The sequence below is a fragment of the Colossoma macropomum genome, unplaced genomic scaffold (genome assembly GCF_904425465.1).
Source record: "Colossoma macropomum unplaced genomic scaffold, Colossoma_macropomum, whole genome shotgun sequence".
Taxonomy (NCBI): Eukaryota; Metazoa; Chordata; class Actinopteri; order Characiformes; family Serrasalmidae; genus Colossoma; species Colossoma macropomum.
In genome coordinates, this window is record NW_023494794.1 from 29,889,896 (window position 1) to 29,913,128 (window position 23,233).

At 41.2% G+C, this 23,233-nt stretch overlaps 1 protein-coding gene across 1 annotated transcript in view; it reads right to left on the reverse strand.

The window, feature by feature from the left end:
- The window catches only part of rps6ka3a (ribosomal protein S6 kinase a, polypeptide 3a), a 35,345-nt gene that overhangs the window by 11,155 nt on the left and 957 nt on the right, over positions 1–23,233 (reverse strand). The window contains exons 2-16 of the mRNA XM_036580789.1: positions 14,680–14,715; positions 9,621–9,737; positions 8,347–8,428; positions 7,626–7,706; positions 7,146–7,225; positions 5,925–6,031; positions 5,676–5,713; positions 4,080–4,222; positions 3,381–3,451; positions 2,754–2,842; positions 2,565–2,629; positions 2,124–2,226; positions 1,743–1,873; positions 957–1,076; positions 623–712 (exon numbers count right to left, since the gene is read on the reverse strand). Coding sequence (XP_036436682.1) covers positions 623–712; positions 957–1,076; positions 1,743–1,873; positions 2,124–2,226; positions 2,565–2,629; positions 2,754–2,842; positions 3,381–3,451; positions 4,080–4,222; positions 5,676–5,713; positions 5,925–6,031; positions 7,146–7,225; positions 7,626–7,706; positions 8,347–8,428; positions 9,621–9,737; positions 14,680–14,715 — 1,353 coding nt within the window. The remainder of the gene's footprint in view (positions 1–622; positions 713–956; positions 1,077–1,742; positions 1,874–2,123; positions 2,227–2,564; positions 2,630–2,753; positions 2,843–3,380; positions 3,452–4,079; positions 4,223–5,675; positions 5,714–5,924; positions 6,032–7,145; positions 7,226–7,625; positions 7,707–8,346; positions 8,429–9,620; positions 9,738–14,679; positions 14,716–23,233) is intronic.

The following is a 23,233-nucleotide window of genomic DNA, read 5'->3' on the forward strand; positions in this document are numbered from 1 at the left end:
ACACACACACACACACACACACACACACTTTATCAGCTCCGTAACCAAATACACCGACCGCCCATCATCATACACCCGCACACACACACACACACACACACTTCGTCAGCTCCGTAACCAAACAGCGACCACTCGTCATCACAAACACACACACACTTCATCAGTTCTGTAACCAGCACACTGACCGCCCGTTATCACACACACACACACACACACACACACACACACACACGCTTTATCAGCTCCGTAACCAAACACACCGACCGCCCATCATCATACACCTGCACACACACACACACACACACACACTTCATCAGCTCTGTAACCAAATACACCGAACGCCCATCATCATACACCTGCACACACACACACACACACACCTGCACACACACACACACACACACTTTATCAGCTCCGTAACCAAACACACCGACTGCCCATCATCATACACCTGCACACACACACACACACTTCGTCAGCTCCGTAACCAAACAGCGACCACTCGTCATCACAAACACACACACACACACACACTTCATCAGTTCTGTAACCAGCACACTGACCGCCCTTTATCACACACACACACACACACACACACACACAAACACACACACACACTCACGTCCTTCAGTGTGATGATGTTAGGATGTTGGCCATATCTCAGAAGAATCTCCACTTCCTCCGCTGGGTCCCTCTTCTCCTTATTGATTATCTAAAAACAAATCAACACAATCAATCAAATCCATATATATATATACACACACACATATACACAAACACACACACACACACACACACACACACACACACACACACACACGTGTGTGTAACAAACACATACATATATTGGGTACAGTAAAAGGCCAAAAAACATTCTCCATGTCTAAACTAACTAAGCTGATTCCAATAGTGTGGAATATAAACTGATCTCTAGGTCACTGTGACTGTTCTGTTACTTTAACAGCGTATTCCATGCCGGACATCTGGTGGACGCAGCGTTTGCAGATGGAGTACGACCCCACACCGATATCCTCCTTCACATCGTACACATCAGTGAACTGCAGCGTGCTGCGATGCTGTAAACACACACAAACACACACACACACACGCACACACACGCACACACACGCACACACAGGCTTTAGTTTTCTCTAAACAGAGCGTCTAGAGCGATGACCGATTAGAGCAGTGTATGCAAGATTGGCCGATAAATCCAGAGAAAAACATTGTTTAATTTTTAACAACTGAAAACACAAAACCATTTCTTGAGGTTCCTGAGATTAAGATTAGGGTTCAATTTAAATGATTCTTACACATCGGTACTTCTGCATATATACTTCTATCACATATGAGACACGTACAATTACTACTTAATTACATGTATAAAACCATGTTATTATATTTGGGACATACTATTACATCTAGGTAATTCCATATATATATTGCTCATATGAGTATATATCATTACTTTTTGGTACTTACAATAATAATAATAATAAAATAAGTCTTTGTTTATATAGCACCTTTCATACATTAAATGCAGCTCAAAGTGCTTTACAGTAAAAGCAACAGAGAAAGACAAATAAAACCAACAGAGAAAAACAGAACAACAATAAAGGAACTACAAATAAAAGTAATAACAGAAAAGGTGCACAAAATACAAAATTACATAAATAAAATTGACACAGGACAAATAATTATTACACGTCAGAGCGTAATACTCGTTTAGCGTGTGAGTGTACCTGCAGTACGCTGCTGATGCTGGTGTTGGTCTGGATTGGAGGCTGGCTCTCCATCTCTGCTCCTGTTGCTACAAAGCTGAATCCTCTGAATAGCTGGTGGGCATTTGCACTGGGGGGGACGCCAGGAGAATCTACACACAAACACACAGCAACACAAATGAACAACTCATGTACTGAAACACAATTATCTATGACTGATTGTTGCAAATGCAAATAGTCATTTCTAAAAAAAATCTTATGAAAAAAAAGAAAAAAAAACAAATGTAGTTCTACTGTTTCATTTAAAAAGCTCTGTAATGTTCAGATGATTATGATGAGTTGCAGCCCTACAGGAATACGAGGTTAAAGTAACAGATGTCTCAGACAGTCTGAGCTCCTCACCTCGAGGTGTTTTTGCGGTGAATTCACTGTCGAAGTAGATGGTGTCGTCCGGCCGGCCGCTGGCTGGCTTAAAAGGCGGAGTCACTTCTCTACGGAACAGCTTCTATAGAAATAATACAGCCAAAATTAAAATCACACCTCTACAGACATCAATCAAAACCTCAAACAAGATACACAATCGCACACTTTCCAAAAATGCAATATGTTGTTTTCTATCATAATCCAAAAGTTTATTTTTAGACACTTAAAATATAAAATTCATCATCTACTATGAATTATTCAGCGTCTACTATTAATTAGTCAGCGTCTACTATGAATTATACAGTATTAAGCTTAGTTCTGGGCTGTATTTTCTTTTCGATGGAGAGTCTCTATTCAGAATTCAGTGTAGTCCAAGACTAGTCTTAATCCCTTTTCGAGGAACCAGCCTATCACACTTACGTTCCAGTCAATCGTGGAGAAGAAGGGGTGTCTCTTTATCTCCTCGACTCCATCAGGACCGGCTCCTAAACACACAAACAACATCATTACACCTAACTGGTCAACTACACTGCCCAGTAAACCTGGTCACTTCCTCTGTGGTGTATAAAAGAAATAGTCTCTGTTTCTGTCTAGGCCGAATGTTCTTACCGAGACGGTTCCCTGGGTTCCTCTTAAACAGATTTCGGAGAAGAGACTGGGCTTCAGAGCTGAGGAACTGAGGCATGCCTAGCTTAGCCCTGCGCTCGTACACACACACACACACACACACACACACACACACACACACACACACACACACAAGCACACACACACACACACACACAAGCACACACAATACACAAACAGAATCAGAGCTGGATGACACACAGCACCACAGACAGTCTTTAAATACCAACTTTAGCCTTCATCTTCTGGTTCTTTGCATGGTGAAATGGTTCTTGCTGTATATGGTTCTATATAGCACCTAAAAGGGTTCTGCTATTGTTACAAGCTTGACATCACAACAATAGCAGAATCCTTTCTGGTGCTACATAGAACCATATACAACACATTCTCCATCAATCTGAAGAACCATTTCACCATGCAGAGAACATTTTAATCATGCAAAGTGTTCTTAAAGTGTTTATGGTTCCATACAGAACCATGAATTTGTCTTTACTAAAGAACCCTTGAAGAACCATCTTTTTTAAAAGTGTACTTAAATGTTCTCAAAAACAAATAAAAAGACAATCAAAAAAAAAAACAGTTGGGCCAATCAGAAGCCGCAGGACTCACTTTAGGATCATGGTCATTGTTTCTTTACGATCTTTCCCCTGAAACGGCAGCATCCCGGTCAGCATTTCAAACTGTGGAGAGAGTAAAATAAATATATCAACCTAAATTAATGAGTGATATACAATCATTTACACTTGTAATTAAACAAACAGATATTGTTGCTGAATTAAGGAATTACTGAAAATGTGCATGACAAAAAAAAATCATAATAGTATGATGGTAGTAGTGAAGATTTAGAATGAATGTGGGATTGCAGATGAAATGCACTCGTTTGCAAAAGTCTGGGCACCCCTGATCAAATTCCACATGATATTGATTGTCGACTTTAACATATTAGAATAAAAAATGAAACATAAAATGTGGTTTGTGCAGAAGTTACGGCGAATTTAATTTTTTCTGATTTATTTTCCCCCCCAGTGTGTTAAACTTAGCACATTAATAGAAATCATCACTAAATTTCACTGAAAATTCACCATATTTAAGCGTTTTCTCTATAGAGGATGTGTTTATTTTTCACAATGAAAATCAACACAAACATGTCATTTGACTGGGGGTGCCCAAACTTTTGCATACAGTTGTAAGTGTACACAGTTTCGCATTTTAACAAACATCTCAGAAATGAAAACCAAAAGCCTGTTTCTTGGTCAGCTGCTCTATTTTGAACGCAGCATTAAAGCTGACAGAGGCTCCGCCTCTCACCATGAGGACGCCGTACGACCACCAATCAGCGCTGTGGGTGTGGCCTCGCCGGTTCACCACCTCCGGGGCCATGTACTCCACCGTCCCGCAGAAAGAGTACGCCTTGTTCTCGTGATCTATAGACTCCTTACTCAGACCAAAATCTGCACACACACACAAACACACACAGTCGGCCTGTAGCTCTGTATGAATTATTTCTGGGTTGTAGTTCATTTAAAGAAGCGGAGAAACTATGAAAGTAAACAGGAAGTGCAGATTGAAGATTTTCAATCCAGACCACATCTGTTTTTAACCCTCGTGTGGTGTTGATGTGTTTGTTACTCAGTGGTCTGCTGGACCCACCACATTACTGTTTTGAATCAATACAGCCATGACAACTTACACTGATCAAGCATAACATTATGACCACCTCCTTGGACGCTGCCCACAGGACGCTGTTGGCTGGGTATTTTTGGTTGGTGGACTATTCTCAGTCCAGCAGTGACACTGAGGTGTTTAAAAACTCCAGCAGCACTGCTGTGTCTGATCCACTCAAACCAGCGCAACACACACTAACACACCACCACCACGTCAGTGTTACTGCAGTGCTGAGAATGATCCACCACCCAAATAGTACCTGCTCTGTGAGGGTCCATGGGGGTCCTGGCCACTGAAGAACAGGGTAAAAGGGGGCTAACAAAGTATCAGAGAAACAGATGGACTACAGTCTGTAACTGTAGAACTACAAAGTGCACCTATATAGTAAGTGGAGCTGATAAGATGGACAACGAGCGTAGAAACAAAGAGGTGGTCATAATGTTACGCCTGATCGGTGTATGTAAAAATACCAAATGTTTAAAATATCACAGGTGTCCAGTGTAGGGTTCTCCTTTAGCAGCTGTAGCCAGTCAGCAGCCTGTCCATGTTGTCCACCCTCAAACACACACACACACACACACACACACACACTCACACACACATATATATACAATATAATATACACATACACATACAAACACACATATACAAACACACACACTAACAGCAGGCCATGTAGGAGGAGAACAGAGTGAAGGACACAGCACCTCCACACTTTTACTCCCCGCGGGTTCAGCCCAACACCACATGTGTAATATAAATGTGTGGGGGGTGAACAGAGTGAAGACACTGAAAATGGGTTATTTTATATGTTCTTCACTGAAAATGAGCAAAGGACCAGAATCTGAGGCTGAAATAATAATAAATCACATCTTTTTTCTTTTGGGTAACACTGAAAACGTGTCCCACAGACCTGAACACCACACAAGGGCTAAAGCAGAAGAGGAGACACTTTATTACGAGGAGTTTGATAAAGTTATCGCTGTGTGTTTAACGTTGTTCTGAAAAACTGCTGTTTTATCCAAACAAACTCATGAAGGGAATGTAGTTAATTATGCAAATTATGCAAAAGTGCAGGTAAATTCCACGTGTGGGTGTGTCCACTGCTTAAGCCCCCCCCCCCACTCTGCTCTGATAGGCTGAACACAGACGCCAAGTTCTGATCAACGAAAGTGGTTTGACGCCGTGTAGAGAGTGAGGGGAGAATCAGACAGACAGATGGAGGAGCACAGAACTCACCTGTGAGTTTAATATGACCCTCTTGGTCCAGAAGAATACTGAAAAATACACAACACTGAATTTAGCTCATTTTTCAAATCAAAATCCATCATTCATAAGTCCTACCATGTTAGCAATGTTATAATTTTATGTAAATAAATGCACCTTAAAATAAAAATTATTAACTTTTATATTGAATATTGATTATATTTTGACATAAATTTCTTATTTTAAATAAATAAATGAATAACATGGTAATCGACTGTTTACTTCTCTGGCTTTAGGTCTCTGTAGATGATCCCCAGGCCGTGTAGATGATCCAGAGCCAAAGCCAGCTCAGCCAGATAAAACTTCACATCCTCCTCCGTAAACATCACCTGATCAAATGCAGCACACACACACAAACACACACACACACACACACACACACACACACACACACACACACACACACACACAGCAAGTTTACAGACAACCCTACAATAACTGATCAAAACTGAGCTCATCCACAACAATCATTTAAACAAATCATTTAAACAAACATTTAATTCAGTTCAATTTCATTTAATCCACAGCGCAGCTTTTGAATCAAGTCTCTTTTGCGGTTGGATCCGAGTGTGTGTAAGTACCAAGCGCGGTGGGAACCAAAGTCAGATCCAAGCATGCGTAAGGACAGAGCATGGTCGGATCGGAGTGTAAGGAGAAAGTGGGGTCCGATCCAGGTGTGCGTAAGGACAAAGCGCGGTCGGACCAGAGTGTGTGTAAGGAGAAAGTGGGGTCCGATCTGAGCATACACAAGGACAGAGCGTGATCGGATCCCAGTGTACTGAAGGACAGAGCATGATCGGATCCCAGTGTACTGAAGGACAGAGCGTGGTCGGATCAGAGGGTGCGTAAGCACAGAGCATGATCGGACCCCAGTGTACTGAAGGACAGAGCGTGGTCGGATCAAAGTGTGCGTAAGGACAGAGTGCGGTCGGACCAGAGCGTGTGTAATGAGAAAGCAGGGTCCGATCTGAGCATGCGCAAGGACAGAGCATGATCGGATCCCAGTGTACTGAAGGACAGAGCGTGGTCCGATCCGAGTGTGCGTAAGGACAGAGCGTGATCGGATCCCAGTGAACTGAAGGACAGAGCGTGGTCAGCTCAGAGTGTGTGTAAGGACAGAGTGTGATTGGACCCCAGTGTACTGAAGGACAGAACGTGGTCGGATCAGAGTGTGTGTAAGGACAGAGCACGGTCGGATCCCGGTTTACTGAAGGGCAGAGCTTGGTTGGATCCGGGGATGCGTAAGGACAGAGCACGGTCGGACCAGAGTGTGTGTAAGGAGAAAGTGGGGTCCAATCCGAGCTTACACAAGGACAGAGCGTGATCGGATCTGACTGTGTGTAATGACAGGGTGCATTTAGACCAAGTGGGTCATATCCGAGTGTGCGTGGTGACCGAGTTCGATCGGAGTGTGTTTGCTCTAAAGTTGACGGCTGGTTTTACCTCTTTGGAGAGACGAGTGAACAGGTCTCCTCCTCGCAGGAAGTCCAGGATCAGGTACAGTTTACCCTCCGTCTGGAACGCTGAAACGGCAGAAACCATTCACCCATGAAATAAATGCTGAACACAAATCACTGGATTCACAGGGTTTTAATTTGTGGCACTACTTCATCTGATCCAACTCCTCAGACGAACAAATAAAAGTTTGTGTCATATCAACAATGAAATCTTCTTGAATGATGATGAACATTTTCCCTGTACAGCCCAGCTGTAACGTAATTAAAGTCACAGAGTTTACGAGGTTAAAGCGATAGTGTGTTCTGACACACCGTTATCTATACACAGGGACTAAAGTACAGATAAACTCAGGCTGCTGCTGCTGTTATCTGTGTTAACAAAGGCTTCATTTGTGCTTTGTGTGTTTAACTGGTTAACTGAGAACTGTGCTCTGTGAAACTGGCTGAGCTGTGCGTGTTTACTGACCGTAGTGCAGTCTGACGATGAACGGGTGGTTAACCTCAACCAGAATGTCCCTCTCCATCTTCGTCCGCACTCTGTCTCTCACTGGAAACACACACACACACACACACAGAAGCCACTGTTTACACACAAACATTAAAGAGAGACTGAACCAGATTGCAGCCTCAGAGCGTATGATGAGAAACAGCACGACCAGAACAGCTGAACAGCAGTGACTCACTACGCTAACACACTCATATATAGAAATCTCGTTTCCGAAGGCAAACTGATCGAGAGGCTGTAGTGCAGCTGAGCTCTTACTGAACGGCTGTCACGATCCTGACCATAGAAACAGAATTATAACAGGGGCTGAGTGATAAACATCAGTCTGAAACACAACCACTCCACTGATCTGTGGAGCAGAGGAATACATCTGTTTCCATAACGCTACACCCATTTCCATGGCAACGCTACACTCATTTCCACTGTCACATTACACCCATTTCCACTGTCCCATTAGACCCATTTCCACTGTCCCATTAGACCCATTTCCACTGTCCCGCTACACCCATTTCCACTGTCCCGCTACACCCATTTCCGCTGTCACGCTACAGCCATTTCCATGGCAACACTACACCCATTCCCACTGTTATTAAAGTGAAAACGAAGAGCCGATTTTTACAAATATTCAATTATGGAGCAGAATAAGAAAATAAAGAGCAGAAAGTCATCGAGACTCACTCACCTTTCAGCGTTGCCTTCTTGAGGACCTTCATGGCGTAAAGCTGTCCTGCATCTGGTCCTGTTAACTTCCTCACCAGGAAAACCTGCACACACAACCAGAAACATGATCTACCATGATCTGTGAATATGGAACTAAATCAATAATGCTGATGTTAAATATACTAATTATAAATATATCAGATTTACAACAATAAGCAATTTAGCTTAACGTTATACAGGCTGCTGCAGAAAAGCGCTGATAAACATCAAACTGAAGTTGATTTTACTCTCAACTCAGGCAGATTTAATGGAATAAAGCTCTCAGCATAATTTAATGACTGGGTCAGGTCTGGTTTCAGCAAACTAACTCTAAACAAACTCACTGTTCCCCAGCTAAAAAAGGTAAGAGGAGCAATATGACTCGGCTAGTAACATTAGCTGAGATAACAGACTATTAGCACTTAATTTATCTTACAGATTTGAGATTTAGGCTGTTACTTTTGGTGTTAATCTGCTCATCTGTAGGTTTATGGTCTGGGTTTAATACAGGACAGTAATGCTAAGATGCAACTAAAACGTTTGCATTTTGCACTACTGTTACAGTAATTAGTGATACTGCACTGCAGCTGTAACTACTGTTTACAAAGCGTTAAATTCAGCAAATAAACAGTAAATTGTGCATTAAAATGGGCAGCTCCTACAAACAGGGCTGCTGTTTTCACGGCACGCTAGCTAAATGAAAACATTTAAGCTTAAAATCATTATAAATTATACAATCAAATGCAAAAGTTTGTGCACCCCTGGTCGAATTCTGTGTATTTATTGATTTTCTGAGTGTAAAAAAGTTACATATCCTCTACTTTATTTGCTCAATTTAACATATTGGAGAAAAAACAAAAACGTATAATTTAAAATGTGCCATAACTTTTGCACAGGCTGCATTTTACACCTTTTTCCCCCATCAGTGTGTTAAATTCAGTAAATAAACAGTAATTGTGTATTAAAATGTGCAGAAGTGTGTCTCTGTAGAGGATGTGTTCACTTATTCACACGCAGAAAATCAACAAATTTGTGGACTGGGGCGTGCAAACTTTTGCACAAGACTCTATTCCGAAGCCTTACAAATTCAAGTCTGACGTAAACGCCTGTTCCTCATTATAACTGTAACAATTACTGTAAATGATAATGCTAATTCATTTATATGAATTCATTAATACGAATAATCTGAAATAATTAGCCAATAATTAATCAATAATAGACTTTAGACTTTATTCAGGGTGTTTATGAACTCCTGACCTTTCCGAAGGACCCCTGTCCGAGGACTTTGCGGAGCTCGAACTGTCTCGGGTCGGCTTTCTCCGATCCTTCTTTAACGTGATGAGTTATGCTGATCTCCTTCACTGGACCTTCATCCTGAGGAAGAGGAGCAGAGAACACACACAGATCAGCTGAGCTTCAGAACAGAACTCTAGAACACGCCTGTGGGTTCCTGACGACCCAGAGGAACAGGCTTATTGATCATGGCTATACTTAAATCATACAACTCAACTGGCAACTGTGATAGACACAACCCAGCTCCACCACACTGAGTGCGTTTACATGCACCTAATGATCCGATACCTGCAGAAAATCAGATTTTGTCAGTAATGCGATCAACGGTGCGAGAAACTCCAGGTCTACATGAGTCAGACAGTAATCAGATCAGAGTAAGAGTTTACATGCACTGAGAAACCTGACTACTGAGCTAAAATCCAGCCTCTTTATCAGACTTCTTAATCAGATTTATAGACCTTACTCTGACCTAAGACATATGATGTTTACATGACCTTTTGAATAATCAGATAACTGTAGAAATCCGATTATGCTCGGATTATTGAGAGCATGTAAACGCACTCACTGTCATCAAGCAGCTCAAGCCTGAGGCAAACCAAATCCACCCATACAGGAGTCTGATATATATGACCTATATAAGCCTATATGAATTTTCCTTTTATCCAAGTTACATTTGTCACATATGGACATTTATGTGACATTTGCCAACTTACTTGTCTAACATGGGACAAATATTTCACAAATATACACAAAAACATACAAAATAATGATATGTGCAACATGTATTTAACTATATATGACGGTATATATTAGTCACATATACTAGTTTATATTATGTAAGATTTTACATGCATTTTCTTTGTTTCGTCCACATAAAATGTAAATTAGTGTAAAAGCTACATGACTAAACTCTAAAACTCATTAAAACATGAACTAAACTAAAGTACTTTTCACCGAGACGCTTAAATAAATTATTATTTAAATGTAACAGTTATAACTGGACTGGGATTTTATTGAACTAGTATAAAACTTATGATCCATATTTTATGCATACATGTCCAATATTTGATACTTGCATATATGCATATATTTTGAAATATACGCCTCATCTTGAACAATATATGTGCATATATGGCCATATATCATATTTCCGCATTGGCATCTTGTCTGATCGACTTAATTTGGGGTAAGTGGGGGATGGGGAGGGTGGGGGGGTGGGGGGGGTGCTGCTCGCCGATCTATCGCTTTAAAGCAGTTGCTTCCTGTTGTGAGTCAGTAAACCTCAGGCTTTCTCAGAGGAACCAACACACACACCACAGGAAAGGGAAGTCAGTGTACGCAACACACACACACACACACACACACACACACACACACACACACACACACACACACACCAAGAGAACATGATTCTGAATCTTAACACGCAACAGGCAGAAGACTCAGTAGGACCAAACATAGATTAACAGTGCAATAATCATATAATCATCTAATCTATACATGCAGCGCACACATATACACACCACCTCACTCCAGCAGCAGCTGCAAACCCTCAGCTTAGGGCAATGTTAGCCAGCTAGCTAACAGGCTACCCAAGTTAGCTAGTTAGCTGAAGCTCATTAACTCTATAAATGCTTGTTAAAGCAAATAACTCCTTTCAGATCATCGAACACGGCTAAATCTAACCTTACCTTAACCCTGACCTGAGAACAACACACATTAGCTAACATGGACGCAATTACTGATTAATGTGTTAACTAACCATGACCGTAACCTTAACCCTTCCACTCTGAAGTAGAACTTTACAGCTAACACGGTTGGGTAACACAGCAAGACGATAGTGGGCCACTGTCGGCCCACTGATGGCAAAGCTGGTGGTCCACTGGTGTTTTGCTCAGTGTTTTCTGGGTGGTCTACCAGCAGTTAAGCAGAGTATTAGACAGAATTCCACTTTTCATCGCTCATTTTCCACTCAGAGCCCAGTTTACTGACTTCTCCTTCCCTCCTTTCTTCAGTTACACTTTATAAACTAGTTCAGTAAATAATTTTAATCCAGCTCAGCGTCAGCAACAACACTTTACAGAATCATTTCACATCAGGCCCAGTCATTATTTTTTTTTCTTTTAGTTGTTTGTGATATTCGTCTTAGTTTATTTATCTAAAATAAAAGTCTCTGAATTTAAAATCTGTTTGAGGAGATTAAAAGCTAGTTAGAGCTTGCTGAAGTAGTACTTTATAGCTAACACAGCTGGTTAAGTAACCACAACTGTAAGCTTTTTACACACCTAATGTTAATGTGTGCTTCAGCTAGCTAGTTAAGGTACCTTGCTAGCCAGCTGGCTAACTCTTCTCTGACGTTTACTGTTCTCTGATGTTTACACAGAAGGTATGTGACTCTGGTCGGGATGAAAAACGCCCAGATGTGGTTTTATACGCCCATTTACAGCCCTGTGATTTGGCCCCAGAATGAAACAAGCTGTTTTCCCTTTTTTGGGGGACTCATGAATAATCAGATGAGCTCTGCTCTGATTGGCTGGTTTACAGTGAGGCGCAGCGATGGCTCACACAGAAACATCACGTGGACACAGACACAGCGGGAAAATAAAATGAATAAGCTCCTCAGACTGTTCAGTTAGCTATGCTAGTTACTTGGAGCTGCTAGTCGCTAACGTTAGCTACACCAGCTACACGCTCTCGATCTCGACACCAACACAGTGAATTAAAGCTGTTCTCACTATGAAGCTCTCAGTTTAACATGATCTGCTTCAACAGTCAGACAGTGGTACAACCTCTCAGCAGGGCTGCTTACAGGCTGCTGTTGGGGTTGTGATGCTAATAAAGGTGGAACTGCCCCTCCGTCTCTTCAGGGTCAAACAGTGAGCGAAGCTGCTCGATGCTCGAGCTAGCTGGCTACCATTTGCCCAATCTGGGGCTTCTTCTGTCCAAACTAAAGCTTCGCCTGACCGCTTGATCGGTGAAGCTGCAGCTAAATAGTGCTGGACAAAGGAAGTGCTGTGAATATTGACCAACACAAGCGTTCCGAGCTACACAAACACAGTTTCACGCATCATAGTGTTTAAAATAGATCAAGATGCAGCAGCCTAAACCCTAAGCCCTAACCCCTAACCCTAAACCTTACACACGTCAAAGAATGGGTTCTTTAATGGTTGTATTTAGGGCCCTGAGTTCTACATAGACCCTTTGCTTAAACGGTTCTATGCATGGTGAAATCGTTCTTCAGATTGATGGAGAATGTGTTGTATACGGTTCTATATGGAACTTTTTTGAAAATGGTTCTATGTTAGCAACAAAAAGCTACAAAAGATACAACCTTGACATCGTTAAATCAGCAGAACGCTTTTTGGTGCTATTTTGAACCACTTTATACAGAACCTGCCTTCACTAAAGAACTCTTGTAAGCCCTAACCTTAAACCCTAAACCCTAAACCCTAACCCTGAGACCTAAACCCTAAACCCTAAACTCTAACCTGCAGACTGAGAACCTCTTAATCCATATTTGCATCTCCCTTTCCTTTTTCAGTAACTAGTTTCAGCCCAGCTGCTAATGTGGTAACATCACAGAGAGCTCTGTCCAAACCGAAAACACGCTCATGTTTCTGGTGCACTGTTTAAAATCACTGAGCTTTTGGATAAAATTAATATCCAGAATAAGGTTCTAATAAAATTAACACTAGAATGCCTCATATTTGAAAAGTGATGGTCAAATCTTGAGGATAGTAACTTATCAAGAAATGACTGCTAATAAATAATTACAACACATTATTTATTGTTTAATAACCTCTTAGTGTCCCCCGAAAGAGTGTAATATTGAATTAAACACTTTATGATACCTTAAAATATAAATTACTAATATGATCCAATCTTCTGAACAGTGTCGTACACAGACCTGAGACGAGCTCACTGAGAAACTCTCCCCCACGGCCTGGTTTAACCTCGGCGCTCGGTAAAAGTCCAGGTTAAAGATCAGAGCATTTACTACAGCGGGTGTGGTTTATAACTAACAGAGGGAATCCCAGGCCTGAGTCCAGCTCAGGAAACGCGCCTCTCAGGAACTCCCGCTGCAGTTATTTCTCCCAGGCAGATCGCAGAGGCACGAGAGAACCATCTGAGAGAAGCTCTGCGTTCAGTTCAATAATAAAGGCACATGTGAACTATATCATCCCACAGCCCCGCCCTCTTCTACAGAGACCCGACTGCCTGCCGTCTGATCCACAGGCCTGTCAATCACTTCACAGCTTCAAAATAAAAGTTCATCTACGACAGTAGAGAATGAAAGAGTGATTCCAAACAGTGCGCAGTAATATCTGAAGAAGAGCCTCCTCAAATGAGCGCATTGATGCATCCCTAGCTTTAATATTAAAGCCACACGCTGTCTGCCATTTTCATTACCGGAACGCTAAAATTCCGCACACTGTCTGCCATTTTCATTACCGGAACGCTACATTTCCGCACGCTGCCCGCCATTTTCATTACCGGAACGTAAAATTCCGCACGCTGTCCGGCATTTTCATTACCGGAACGTAAAATTCCGCACGCTGTCCGGCATTTTCATTACCGGAACGCTACATTTCCGCACGCTGTCCGCCATTTTCATTACCGGAACGCTAGATTTCTGCAAACGGTCTGTCATTTTAATTGCTGCTGCTCTGTTGTTGTTGCTCCGCTGGTTGGAATGTGGGCTGGTGGGTGTAAATTTTGGAGGCGTAAACATTAACGAGTCAAGACTGTTACAGTTTAGGATTCTGGAAGCGGCGCGTTGTCCATCCTGTTTTGGAAATGCGGGTTTTGATTAGAAAGAGGAGACAGCAGTGTTTGAGGTTCATGGTGTGTCAGGTCCACATAATGAACTCTCCTCATTCAACTATGCCAATGTAAATACAATGTAAATCCAGTCTATAGCACCTTTCAATTCATTTCAAATTTAGTTTTTATCCCACTAAATTAACCGACTGCAAATGTTCATTTCAGTGCATTAATGAAGGCAGCGTGTGGGAACACTTACACTCACTGGAGCGTCATCATCTCCCATAGAGTCATCCTGAAAAACACAACAAGAACAGACATGTTACTGCAAACCACATTAACCCCCGTCTCCCAAAACCTCCCCCCAACACAGAGCGGGCGTTCCTGAGGATACTGGAATGTCTGGAACTCAGCAAGTGTGTGAGCTTCCCCACAAGATAAAGGTGACAACTGAGCACTTCTTTTAAAGCGATACTTCAGCAAAAAATCAAAAATCAATGTAAAAAATCCTACAGTTGCACTTAAAGTCCACAGTTACAGCTGCAGACTTGTTAATGTGGTTTCTGTGGCTGGTCTGAACAATTCGAACACTCGAGGATTAGTTTGTGTTGCCATTGACTTCCTCATTTAGTTTCAGAAACTTTGTCTTTTGTTAACCCTTTAAACCAAACAGGACCGTCTCAGACTATTTTCAGGGGCTCTTTTATCACTGTTTAAACACAACATTTCACAACAGGGCTGGGTGACATGACAAAAATGTAATATTGAGATACTATAAGAACTTTTCACAATACAAGATGTGTCATGATATTTCTGCTTTTTGGCAAAAGTAGAGCCACATTTTAAAAAATACTGTCAAAACAATGAATACAATAATTTTTATTCAACATTTCTCACACTGTGTTGTACTAAATCCAATTAAATGGGACTAATTTTACTCTTTTTGAATCAAACATGCAGTTGGGAAGTGTTATGATGTACTGATGATATCCACGATTTGCTGAAAGAATATTGTGATTTATTGTGATGTAATTCATCACAGTAGTAATGAATACTGTCATATGGCGTTTTCCCCTGCACGGTACGGCTCAACTCGACTCGACTCTACTCGCTTTTGTTTCCAGCTACAACTCAACTCAATTTCCACTGCAGTTATAGCGCCCCCCAACGCAGCAGTCTGAGTTCAGATGACGACACAATTCTGGTGCTCAAGGGTGACGCAAGAGGCTACGCTAACATTAGCATATGTGCTTAGGGCGATGGCGTCAATTCTCTCCGACCAATCAGCAGTCTGCAGTTTTTCCACGTTAACTTTTGCCATCAGCTTGGAACCTGGACTGACACGATACAAAAAACAGCACCAGGTACCAGGTTTGTCTAACGGAGAACCAAAACAGGCGAGTAGAGTCAAGTCGAGCCGAGCCGGTACCACGCAGTGGAAGAGCGGCTACATCGCCCAGCCTTAATTCATCATAAAACCAGGAGAAGAACAGCAATTACTCAGCAACGGTTGCTGGATTATTAGCGATAGACAAAATCAGAATCGGCAGATTTTTGCTCAAAACACTCAAATCAAATCACATTTATTGTCACATCACATTTACACAGGTGCAAGGTGAGTGGAAATCTTAGGTGTGTAGCCCCCTTAAAGAATTTAAATACAAAAAAATATGTACATAAGAAGAAAAAAGAAATATATATACAGTGACTCTAAATATATACACATATACACAATATACACTAGTACTGCACCATTTCCAATGTACAGTTGTACAGTAATAAGTTATGAAACTATGATATGTACTGTTGTACACATTTCCGTATGTGAGTTAGTGAGTCTGAGGTAGATAATAAATGAGATGCAGGTTCACAGGAGATAGATTACTGATATAGAAATCTTCCAGATTATACAGGATATGGATAGAAGGTGTACAAGATGTCAGTTTATATGTGTGAGTATAGATTTGCTTTATTGAAGGTGCTGTAAGATCAGAGTCTGTTGGTGTGGTTGAGGTGTGGATTGTTCATGGAGATCATCATGATGATGATGATCATGATGTGCAGTGACAGGCCTATAGACCGATACTCCAGCACTACTGGCTGTTCAGCAGCCTGATGGGGGGAAGAAACTGAACCGGCTTTGTATTCTGGATCTCATGCTTTTATACTCTGAAGTGGATTTACTAAGAGAGGTGCTAATTACCTGCAATCTATTGATGTTTTGCACTGGTAGAGGCCAGTTTAGCGAGTTATCCAGCACAAACACAACTTCATATTCATCACATGTGCAGCGCAATATTAATATGTGCTTGACTCACATGCTTTTGCATGAAAGCCTGTTTCCACGTAGGAGGAAAAAAAGAGTTTTTAATCAGAATCAGGATCAGAATCTTTATTTGCCGAGTACCAGACGTACAAGGAAGTTATTTTGGTGCAGGCGTCAACATGAAACAAAATCTGATAGAACAAATATAGAAAAAGATATGCTGTACGTATACATACACATAAATAGACACTACACAAACAATCTGTGAGTAACAAAGGATATGTAATGAGAGAGAACAGTACTGAGCAGTAGGTACAGCTGAAAGAGTTGCAGTTAATATAAATGTAAGTGTATTTATACAGTATGTAAACTGCAGTAAGTTAAAGAAAGTATCTGCACTGAACACTGTAAAGTGCACATATTTCATTACCATCTGTTTCAGGTTCAAACTGACTCATTAGGTCAAAATAATGACTTTCCCAGGATTTTCACCCCGTGTAAAAGCCCAGAATGACAAAACATTAACAACAAATCATTAGTCAGTAAATGAGCAAGAGTTAAACACACAGCCGCAGCAGGTCAGCGTGAGAACCCACGCAGCACTGAAATTGACCCATTATTTTTGGCACAGGAGTGTAAAACAACGCCAAAGCCAAAAAAAATGTTTGTATATAACTGCTCTGAGATATTATTTCAAAATAATATGTCAGATATTGGACAGAATAAGTGATTATTATTGACTTTATATTTTTAAACGTTATATTTATTTAAAATAATTTTTAAATTTTATTTATTTATTTAGTTACTTAGTTTAGCTATTAAATATCACAGTAGTAGTTATTAAATATGACAGTAACCATTACCGCCTGACACACTTAAAACACAACACTGGGCGTGAGACCATTATTAATATCTGATGTGTTTTTACAGGCTGTAGTTCTGGATGGATCGGTTCTGTGTTTATCATAGAAACTCATATCGCAATAACGATAAAAATACGATATATCGCCCAGCCCTAGTGTTGTGAGATCTACCCAAAACATTAGGAGACATTAGGAAATAGCAGCTACTTTTTTATATTCTTCATCAAATCAGGATTTTAAGACAAAGCAGGTGTTTTTTCCATCGAAATAAATAAATAAAAGTGTCTGAAAAACACAAACGGTGTCGCTGTGTAAGCAGAAAAAAAAATCAGCTGATTTTCTTCAGCCGTTAGACAGTGTTAGTCTTGGTAAACGGGAGCAGGTGCTGCGTTAGAATATTTCACACTTTGAGAGCGAAACTGATATAAATGCTTTTGTAAATGAGGCAAAATGCAAAGGAGCAGCAACCAAAGCTTTGATCTCATTACAGCTCTGACTGCACATGGAGCTTCTTTAGTCATTTATCTAAACTCAAAATCCAAAAAAGCCAGTTTAAATAATGTTTCTAATGAAAATAACCTGAGAAATAATGCTGGAAATGTGATTCATGTGTTCGTTTGGTCCACACAGTGCGAGGACTTTTAGAAGAGGCCAATAAAAAAAATCAGCATTTTATTAGCATCCTTAGACTTTACACGGTTTGTCAAGGGTTCTTTAGTAAGGAAAATGGTTCTATATAGAACAATGAACACTCAAAGAGCCCTCTGCATGATTAAAGGGTTCTTTGCATGATGAAATAGCTGTTCAGACTGATGGAGAACGTGTTGTAGATCATTCCATACAGAACCTTTTTGAAAAGGGTTTCTCTATTGTTACAAGCTTGACATCATAACAACAGAAGAACCCTTTTGGGTGCTATATGGAACCATATACAACACACCCTCCATCAGTCTGAAGAACCATTTCACCATGCAGAGAACCATTTAATCGTGCCGAGGGATCTTTGAGTGTTCACGGTTCTGTAGGGAATCATTTTCTTTACTAAAGAACCCTTAAAGAACCATCTTTTTTAACAGTGCAGGCTATAAAAACAGTCGGGGTCAAAATGGCATTTTAAATTCAGAGCTGAAAAGTCAGTTTCGTGTTTCGTCACCGTCCAAAAAATACAAACTAGTATCTCCAAAATGGTTTACAGTAGAGCGCGGGAACGTTCTTCACTTCTAATGTAAGTTAATGCAAAAAGACTGTATTCCAAGCAGTTCTGGAGCATTTCTGTTGGTCCGTTCATGATGAAACGGTCACACAATGTAGAGGGCAGCTGCTGCGCTCAAATTATGTCAAAAAATGGAAATAAAAATAAAAAATGGAGATACATGTTTGTCTTTGGACATTGACAATTTAAATAAGACGACTCTATTAAAGCTCTGCATCTACAGTAAAAGCTGACCGGCTGTTTATCACAGTGAGCCGTGTGTCACTATGCTGTGCTATTTTGGTTCAACACAGATCAGATGAACCACAACAGTAAACTGACCAACTGCGCAAGACTTCAGTTCAGAGCGGTTTGGTGTGAAACGCTCCGTTCTAGAGAAACTTACTGAGTTAGAACTGTTCACAGTGGTGGTGATAGGAACCAGACGTCCACCTCTAAAAGCTCCCTCACAGAAAGTTCCTACATGAAATGGTTATGAATTCACTGCCTGATGACTGAGACACTGTTTTATGATAGTTTAGAGAACTTAAACTCCATTCATGGTGGAGGGATACATGCAGGGCGCTGTGAGGCAAAATAGTCCCCAAAGAAAACTTATAATTTCAGATTTTCCACTATTTTCATCATCAACATTCCATATAAACTCAGAAGACTCGTGTAGGTTCACTGGTGGTTCTGGATAGTAAATAAAATGTCTATATTTGTGTTGTAGTCATGGCGACCCCTGGTTCCTATCACCACCACTGTAAAGACATCTGAACCATTTCACACCAAACCACTCTGAATCTCTCTGTTTACACCTCAGACACTCAATTATGCTGAGATTTTGAGAAACTGGTGCAAAAGGTGGCCAATTTTAGGACGTTATAGCTGATTATGATAACGTTTAATAAAGTATGAGGTCACATCCTGGTTAAAATAAAAGTATTGTGCTATTTTCGAGCATAAATCTGCAATAAATCAGCCTTAATGTAAACAGAATCTGACCCTCCAGACTGTACTGATTATTTATACACCTAAACACAAGCAGATGAGAGTAACTGAGCAAACGCCCCCCCGTCTGTGTCGGACGGTTGTTGTCGAAGCTAAGGATTAAAGGCAGACTCCGGTCTGGAACAGCGGGACATGGGGGCGACCTTAAAGCGACACTTCACCTGCTTTAAGTGTAAGTACAGCAGTTTTCCTGCACGGCTCCTGTAACAGCTAGTTAAAGAGCCGGTATCCTAAATTTTATTTACCTTTTATTTCTAAAAGGACCACTTACAACCCATTTGTCAATCACGAGGCCCACGGGCCAGACCAGGCCCATGACACAGTCCTATTCGGCCCGCAAAATGATCGTAATTTTCTATTCCTACTAGCCCAATTTACCCTGAGATGCACTATAGTCCCCAGCATGCACTGCAGCATAGACTACGTTTACACAGCAGGTGAAAGTGGCCCAAATCTGATTTTCCCACCAAATCTGATTTTTTTGTTTGGCTGTTCAGATTATCTTTTAAATGTGATCTGTATCATCAGTCTGAACAGATCAGCTCCTAAACTGACCCACAGAGCAGAAGAACAGAGCGTCACGCTGCTTCACGGCTCATCCAGAGGTAAACAATCACGACTGCCAACGAGCGCCAGTCGCTCCCGGAGGATCAGCTTCATCTTCACCAGCATCACAGGAGCCATCATGAAGCTTCACTGACTGACCGCTGGGCTCATCACCCAGAATGTGTTTCAGCCGTAAAAAGGGCGCGGTCAGTTCTCTGGTTCGTGTTCTTGGATTCTTTAAACTGTTCTCTGACGCTGCAGCCTCGTTCTCCTCCAGCTGCGTTCGGCAATGTCGTTCTAAACCTCTTCAAACACTGAGCGGTTTGAAGAGTCTCTTCTAATTTTTTTGGTACAGAAACATCAGACTAAATGTTTCTGAGTCTCAGCGTGAAATTATGACGAGTGTGGAGTTGGATTGACGCAAAAGTCGCATGAATTCCGATCTGGCTGTTCAGACTGAGTCGCACTGCCACAGATCGGATACGTATTGGATTTCTGTACCACATATGAAAGCGTCTCAAATCAGAACTGAAAATGTCTGATTCAGTGTGGTCATCTGTTCACACTGACACACAGACACACATCTGTGTCACACATGAGGATAAAGATCGGATTTGGGCCACTTTTACCTGCTGTGTGAACGTAGCCATAGTGTGCCCCCAACAACAACCTGTGGGCCAGCGGTTACACAAAAAGAACAGACGCCTGGTGTCCAGATCAAGCAAAGGGGCAGTTTTTAAAAACCTACCTAAAACAGTTTATTTTATTTATAATCATTTATAAATAAATATTTCATGTCTATTTTGCTCTTGAAGTTTTGGCATATTTTGAACAAACAAACAATGGCCAGTTCAGGTCAAGGCAAAGTGTTCAGTTATTATGAAATAAAAACACAGCTGGTTACAGATTTACAGCGATTTTTTTAATATGGTCCTTTTAGTGGTTTGGTCTGACACCCCTGACCTATAACTAAGGGTGGGCAATACAACGATATTTTATCATTATCGTGATTATTGTACTTAAAGAACACTAACTACACATTTCATTACAAAGAGAGCATCATTAGGCCAGGTTAATTGGATTTAGTGCAGTGTGTTTTATAAAATACTTTACAAAAATCACTGTAAATGCAGGTTTGTTATTAGTAGTATTTTAGTATTTGAAGTTGTAGTATTTTAATCGTATATGCGGCACTCCAAGTTCTAAATCGTCTGTTCCAACTGACCAAACATCAAAAAAAGAGTTAGAAAAGAAAATCATCTCACAGTGAAAGCAGCGTTTTACAGTAGGAATAAATGGAGCTCATTATGCTGGTAGTGAACTATGCTGCTGACTCAGCTGCCTAAAAACCATAGAAACGGACCTTAAACAGAAGTGAGGACCCTGTTGGGGTTCATCCTAAAGTTAGGACAGGATTTAGGAGGTTCAGTCTAGTTAGGATGTTTGTGTGATGCTGTTTTCTGGAGTTAATGATGAGATTATGAAGTTAGGAGCCGCTGGAGAAACAGCCACAGCTGCTCAGGAGAGAAGGGTCTGTCTGCAGACTGCAGGACGGGGCGGAACCTGGAGGGGCTGAACCGCTCTGGAGGCTGACAGATCAGAACAGAGTGGGCGAGCTGACCAATCAGAGCACGCTGGGCGCATCGGGAGGCGGGGCTTAAAGACACAGGAGCTCTAGCAGAGCGTTTCAGACAGAGGGTGAATAGAGATGAACAGTATGAGGAAAATAATGTGTTTTGGGATCATTGATACTGTAAATCTATTCTAAATCAACCAAATATAAAATTATGAATAGAAAATAAGCAAAATAGGCCCCCTTTAACGCGACAGCTCAGTGGGAAACAACATTTTCTGAAATTCCCCCAAATGTAGTCGATCAGTCAAGCCATGTTTGGTCTTCTTTAGTTTTATAACTGGAGCTACGAGGCTAATGTAGCTAAGAAGTAATGGAAGCTCAAACTGATGTTTCTGCTGAAGTATCACTTTAAAGCTTAATGGAGGTGAAATGAAGGTGTTACAGCAGTAAGACGAGCAGGACTGGGGGGTAAACTGGGGGGTAAACTGGGGGGTAAACTGGGGGGTAAACTGGGGGGTAAAGCTGGAGCAGTAAGGGAAACCACTGCTGTGCTGATTAAACAAACTACATTTTCAATCTTATCACTTTCACTTCTTAAGTAGGCGGAAAAACAAACGTACTGCGTTCCTAAAGAGCAGAACAGGCGCCCAGAGACTCAGAGCTCAGCTTAAACTTAGATCAGCTCTCAAGAACCTCATTCCATCCCATAATATTTACATGACCACTTAGGAAAAGTGGGAATGTTCCTGGGAAGTCTCTGCAGAGTCTGAGCTGCAGCGCTGGGCCTGTCTGGTCACGTCCAGACAAACGGACGAGCCTCTGCTCCTCAACAGCAACACGACTCATACCGATCCGCACAGGATTCGGACTAAAGGACTCAGACTAAAGGACTCAGACTAAAGGACTCAGACTCTTGCTACAGAAGTATTAGTCTAACTTAGTCTAAAGGATTTAGACTTTTACTACAGAGGTATTAGTCTAATACGTTTTGCCCTAAAGGACTTAGTCTAAGCTTTCAGACTTTTTGGCCCTAAAGGCTTTAGTATAACGCTATACTTACTGTAACTGACTTAGTTTAAGGTTTTAGACTTTTACTCTAAAGGACTTGGTCTAAGGTTTTAGAGTTTTACTCTAAAGGACTTGGCCTAAGGTTTTAGACTTTTACCCTACAGGATTTGGCCTAAGGTTTTAGACTTTTACCCTACAGGACTTGGTCTAAGGTTTTAGACTTTTACCCTAAAGAACTTAGTTTAAGGTTTTAGAATTTTACCCAACAGGACTTGGTCTAAGGTTTTAGACTTTTACCCTAAAGAACTTAGTTTAAGGTTTTAGAATTTTACCCTACAGGACTTGGTC